General features: G+C 48.0%; 1 protein-coding gene across 1 annotated transcript in view; it reads left to right on the top strand.

Moving 5' to 3' along the window:
- Window position 1: 1 nt before the first annotated feature.
- NHS (Nance-Horan syndrome (congenital cataracts and dental anomalies)) overlaps window positions 2-6,101 on the top strand; it is a gene marked incomplete at its 5' end in the record, with an annotated part of 264,515 nt that continues 258,415 nt past the window's right edge. Inside the window, one exon of the mRNA XM_010581593.1 lies at window positions 2-257. Coding sequence (XP_010579895.1) covers window positions 2-257 — 256 coding nt within the window. The remainder of the gene's footprint in view (window positions 258-6,101) is intronic.

The following is a 6,101-nucleotide window of genomic DNA, read 5'->3' as shown; positions in this document are numbered from 1 at the left end:
GGGCGCGGAGGCGGCCGGCGGCGGGGAGAGGGAGGCGGCGGCGGTGCTGATGGTGCTGGACCTCTGCTCGGTCAGCAACGTGGCCCTGTCGCGGATCCTCCGGCAGCTCTCCGACGTGGCCCGGCACGCCTGCACCCTCTTCCAGGAGGTCGAGGCGGACATCCAGGGCACCCACCGCCGCGTCCGGGCGCTGCACGGCCGCATCGCCGGTCTCCAGGGAGCCGTGCGCGGCCTCGACCCCAAGCAGGAGGCAGTGCGTAAGTACCGCGGGCTGGGGCGCCCGGCGGGACGGGGCGCAGCGCAGCCCGGGGCGCCCGGCGGGGGAAGGCACCCCCCGGCAACCCGGCCGTGCAAAGTTCGGGGCCGGAGCCGGCGCGAAGGGAGCCCGGGCGGCGGGGTGGGAAGGGGCCGGGCCGGGTCGGGTCGGGTCGGTGGGCGCCGCTGGGCGCCGCGGCGTTGCCGGCGGGAGGGATGATGTCAGTGTTTGTGCCTTACGTAAGGAACTGGCTGGCGGGGCTCTCGGGGCGCATCTTCTGCAGCCGAGGGTTTGGCCGGGGCGGGGGCCGAGGTCCGTCTGCGGGGCCCCGGGGGGCCGTGGCGGCGGGGATGATCCCCCGTCCCCGGGCATCTCTGGGTTTTCTCCCTTTGCCGGCCCGTCCGCCTTCCCGGGCAGATTTGTCTTCCCCGTGGAACTGTCTCTGACTTGCCGATCGAAATTTTAAGCTCTTAAGTAGAAATAATAAAGCTGCTTCGTCGTTAGCCAACTTTCGGGGCCATAGCGTAAAGAAGTTTGGTTAATGACTTCTTTCTGTTTAAAGAGTGCCCCTGAAGAGCCGCGGGAGGGGGGGGGGAGGAGAGGAAAGATCAAGGCAATAATATGCGACTTGTGTTATGAGAAGAGCTTGAATCCTGCCTCTTCTCCACCCAAGCCGTAAAAGCGGTGACAGGCTCCGTAGTCCTAACAGCTGCCGATTTCTGCTGAATATGGCTCGTGTTCAGAGCAGTGTAATGATTTTGTACTCTCACTGGCGCATACACTTCCTAAGTGCTTTTGAATATGTATTTCTCTGAGAGGTAGGGCTGTGGATTGGAAGTCCGGAATAGCAGAGATTGGTGTCGATCCTGTCCTCTTGGTATCTGGCTTAGGAAAAACAATGGCTTCAAAGGGGAATTTGGCTTAGTTTTTGCCTTCTGCTGTTCCCCTCTAAATCCCATGTACCTCCAGTGAGTACAGTGCAGTGAATTTACACTGGGGTAAATCAGAGCATGCCTTCCTTCTAGGTGTTTTTAATGAGTGTGCCGTTTAAAAAATCGTGCTCTGGGTTTCCTCCCCTTTGGAGCGGTGTGGAATATAAGTAACTCTTCTAGGATCAGTGAAGGTGTGCTGGTTAACAGAATCAAGCCTTAAGTATTCAGCGGTATTTAAACTACATCCTTGGCAACTGTGGAGTGACTTTGCTGGTGATACATTAATATATGTCAGCTGTAGATCAGACCGAATGAGGCTTTCTGTGGTTTCAGGATGAGTGTGTAATCAGAGCAGAGTGCTGGGCTGTGATTGGAAACTATGGTGAGAAGGAGGCTTGGCTGGTGTAGTGAGGGAACTGTCTGAGGAAATGAAACTCCTTGTATCACATTCTCATCTGTAAGTCTTTTGAGCGGAGCAGAGTAACTGGGTATATTCTGATGTGAGTGAGAGCAGAGCTTACCCTGTCTAATCTGTATGGCTTTTTTCTTTCTGGATTGTGCAAGTGCAGCTTGTTTTCAGATCACAGTGCAAAACCTTGATATTACAGCACAGTTATGTCATGCGCTTAATTAAAGAGTCTGGCTTTACCCCTGTAATGATACATGTAGAATCCGCTTCGTTGGTGGTGTTGTTTTCTTTTAAATCCTTGCCTCTTTAGGAGGGGAGAGACTTCTGGTCATGATCTTTCGTGGGTGTGCCTGCTGTTCCTCCTGCCCCCTGTATATAGTACAATGTACAGCGCAGTGTTGCTGATAGAGCTGCAGATGTCCCTTGGGCTGGCCAGCCAAGGGCTCCTCCATGATACCGGGCTTTGCCACTGCCCATCCTCCAGTAGGTGTGGGTACCTCGCCTCCAGCTATACAGCTGCTCACAGGCACATTGCCCAGTCCTCATTGCTTCTCTGCGCGCAACGCGGTGCCACATGTGCTTTAAAGGTGAAAGTCTTCACGTTGACCCAATGTGCATAAGCACGTTTGCATGCTCTGGCTGCTTTTATTCCCTACCCAGTGTTGGACAAGCACATTTGCATAGTGCTGCATCTGAACATCTCAACTCGGACCTGGAGTTGAACAGCACCATTTTGCACATCATCTCCTCACATCACCCAAATCCATACACATCCACAGTGACACGTCCCTTTGGCCTCCAGACTGCTCAGTGTTCCCAAGGGCCAGATAAAACTGCCCATCCTCGCTGTAGTGTATAATGATAGCATGCTTTCTCCTTTCTGGGCTGACACCTCCTTCTTCATTATTACTATCAGCAAGACTATGCTAATGTTTGTTTTAAGCATGAAGAACCTACACAGTTCACTGCTGACAGTATTCCACTCAAGGCACCCAGTTGGTTTTTTGAAACCAAAAGAGCAGTAGCAGGTGGTCACAGGTCTGCCCAGGACCTTACCAGCATCACATTAAGGCATGCTGACTTCTGCCACCAGCAGCAAACACGGGAATGATGAGGTGGCCTATGGGCTGTCTTTTGGCTGTCCAGCCCAAATGGCATATCTAAGACTAACTCAGAACTGGCTGGAGGTTTGGACTCGCACCACAAGGAACAGGTTGGTGACAGGCATGCAGCCCCTGCACCCATGTCATGACTGTAACGGTCACATTGAACTTGTTGCATACCAGGAGTCTGGAGGCGCTGGGCTGCTTGGTGTATTGACTGAGATGCCATGTACTGGTATGTTGTTAGCACCATGACGGTGCAGCCCAACCACACATTTTTTAAGTACTCAGTTTAAAACTACTAGGCTGTCTTGCCACAGTGAGATATTCTTGATGTTCTAACACCAAGTGCAGCACAGTGATTTGTGAATAATGCTACCAGACATGCCCTAGATACTGAGCTGTGACATTGGAAGGCCTTTTTCTCCATGCCTCATAAGCCAGCTGGACTTCGAGATTCCCTTGTGAAAGCACATTCTGGGTGAGGAAAAGGAAATAATGGGCTAACACGCCCTTGGGAACTACTGGAGCCAGTGGTTACAGAGGGGTTTCCCTACCCCCATCGCTTGCCCAGAATGCCATTCCTTGGCAATCGCAGAGATGATACCAAGGGGAAGGGAAGCAGGAAAGGACGTCTCTTCAAAATAGCTTATCATATGATCTTACCTAATAATGTGAATTTTACGCCAAAAATTATGTATTGCTGTATTCAAATAAAACATCTATGTTGGGTTCAGGGAATATTAACAGAAAATTGAAATGAATTAAAACTGGCATTTTTCCAGTAATGTTTATCACTACCACTGTTATTTTCATGAAGCCTTAACATTCTCAGCTGCATTGCTATCGAAGTGGTGAACATTTGCAAGACTGGGTATGCTTTGCTTTAAGAAGAGTACTTAAAACTCCTCTGCTGAGCTATTGGTAAAGGTATTACCTATGTGTTGCTCTTTTGGTTTTTTTTGCCACTGTTCAGAAAGTGTGATTGGAAAATCTTGTTAGGTACAATAAAGGATGGATTCTGGGCAGTTGCTAGCAGGTCATCTTCAAAAACTCAAGGTCCCTTGCCTCTGCCTTCCCAGATGCTGCTTGTCCTTTCATCTTTCTTATAAGCCTCTGGCCAGCTAGCATCTTGCAAATATGAATCTTTTCCCACCCTCTGACTGGAAGAGAAACAAGGGTGAGAAATATTTTCCTGCTCAGCTCCTGAACTAACTACTTTGCCCTTCTGCCACTCCAAGTACTTTACTGCTTTTCATCATGAGCAGCTCCAGGGTCCGCTTCTAAAGCAGAACCATGTAGGAATAACATGATTGTTGTCAGTGTGGCTGTTGCTTAGAGTTTTCTTATTACCAGCAAGAGAACTGAGCACTGTGGTACTGCCCAGTTTTATTATTAGATGCTTGATTATCTTGGTAATACAGAAATGTAGAAGTGCTGGATTTGTGTGTAGACTTGGGACTCGGTGCCTCTGTTATTATTTGGAAAGATGATTTCTCAGTCCAGGGGACAACAGATCTGGCAGTCTAAGTGGAATATTGTGCTTTTCAGAAACCGATGATGCAAGCCATCTTGCTTTCTGAATAACCGGCAACGACTGGGCAGCAGATTTTGAAAGCTCTAGTTAACGAGATCCTCTTTGCACCCTGGCATCCTGGAGAATTCCACACGTTCCAGGCTTTTTTTTCTGAAAGCATCAGTGTGTTACCAGTAGCCAGTCTTTCTAAAAGCTGTATCGTTCCCAGTGGTTGCCTGCTGTATCTTCATTGCTCCACTTTTCCATTCCTGATTTTCCTACGTGCTTGCAGTTAGTGATACAGCTGCTTAGAAGTGTGGGGATCTCCCGTGTTACTCTGCTCTTCCGAGGACCCTGGATCTCTGCAGTGATCTCCCCTATAGGTTTTTCTTCTTTCCTGAAGTGTCAGTATTCACATGAAAAAGGCAGCTGTGAACTGATTCTTTATCATTTTAGGCTCTGCATTAATTTATTCTGTTTGATTGAAGTCAGTTGCTGAGAACAGCCTGGCTAGTTTCACTTTTGCTTTTAGTCTCTTTCATTGTGCTTTTTAGGTGGTTCTGTTTTGATTTTGTTTGGTTTGGGGGTTTTGTTTGTTTTGTTTTGTTTTGCTTTGTTTTTCCACATTGATATAATGCTCTTCTGTTTGGGTTTTGAGCACTGCAGGGAAATGTTTAATCAATTGTAAGGTTTTTATGTGCCTTATGCCACAATCCTATTTTTACAAAACACGTGTTGGACCCAAAGCTCATCAGGTAGATAATGGCTCTCCTCCTCCTTGACTTAACATGCTAAAAGTCTCAATTGCTGCTGAAATGGAATCTAGAAACATTAATGCTTCCATCTCAGGATACAGTTGCATCGTAAGGCCATCCCAGGCTAACTATTGGGGAGCATTCTTGCAGAGATCTTCAGGCAGGTACATAAGACCTTAAGAGTAGGTGCTGTCTCGAAAGACAAAAGAAGCAAGTGCAAGTTGGGGAGGTAAGTGTTGCACTTTATCCCAGCTTCACAAAATTCTAGAGAATTTAAAGTGCAATTTTCATTGTTTGGATTTTCTGTTGTGCTGAGGCACAACTGTACACCTCCACGGGCTGGATCCATTTACATAAAAATATCCTGGATGCTGCTGGAGACAAATCAGAACAGATTTCTATCTTCCCTTAACTCTGTATTATAGCGCTTTGTAGTGTATAAGCATATCTAAGTGTAAGGGTAGTTACCCTTTTTGAGGTATACACTAATGTAGCCTGGGGGACACGAGGCACAAGGATGTGTTCAGATCTCCCTTTGTGTGTTGAAAGTATATTAATTGGCAAATCCTTGTTGGGTGCAGAATAAAACCTCTGTAGAAAAGCAGAGTTGTATGCTGGATGTAGTAATCCATTGCCTTCAGCTTTGTGTCCTGCACCTGCCCAAATGGAATGACACATCCTCTTCACTTGTCCTTTTGGAAAAGGAGAAAGGCTTTTGGCTATACTTCCCAGGTATGGTTTTCTGGTGTTGTGCTGGTTGCTGCATACTCGTTTGGGTTAAAGAACTCGCCTCTCTGGTGCTCTTGACTGTAGTTTGCCCATGAATGCAAATAGCCCAAGTTGTGGGTGTGGGAAAGTTGGAGAATTTCCTCAGTGCTTGGCTTCTTCTAAATGCAGAGGGTTGATGGCAAGTTAGCAGAGTCGAAAGGAGCGGGAGGCTAAAGCACTGGCTTTCCTGCTTCCCTTTACTGCTGTCACAACAACAAAGGAACAGAGGAAGAAAAACCTGCTCAGGTAAGGATCCCATCCCCACCTTACTGTGACATTTGCTAGAGCACCATTAGCTAGAGTACTGTCATTTAGGGGAAAGATTCCTTATCTTTGTTTACAGAATAGCGATAGAAGACCTT

The sequence above is a fragment of the Haliaeetus leucocephalus genome, unplaced genomic scaffold (assembly GCF_000737465.1).
Source record: "Haliaeetus leucocephalus isolate CR32 unplaced genomic scaffold, Haliaeetus_leucocephalus-4.0 Scaffold795, whole genome shotgun sequence".
Taxonomy (NCBI): Eukaryota; Metazoa; Chordata; class Aves; order Accipitriformes; family Accipitridae; genus Haliaeetus; species Haliaeetus leucocephalus.
The sequence above is the reverse complement of the archived record's forward strand: the minus strand, read 5'-3'. Positions and strand labels throughout refer to the sequence as shown.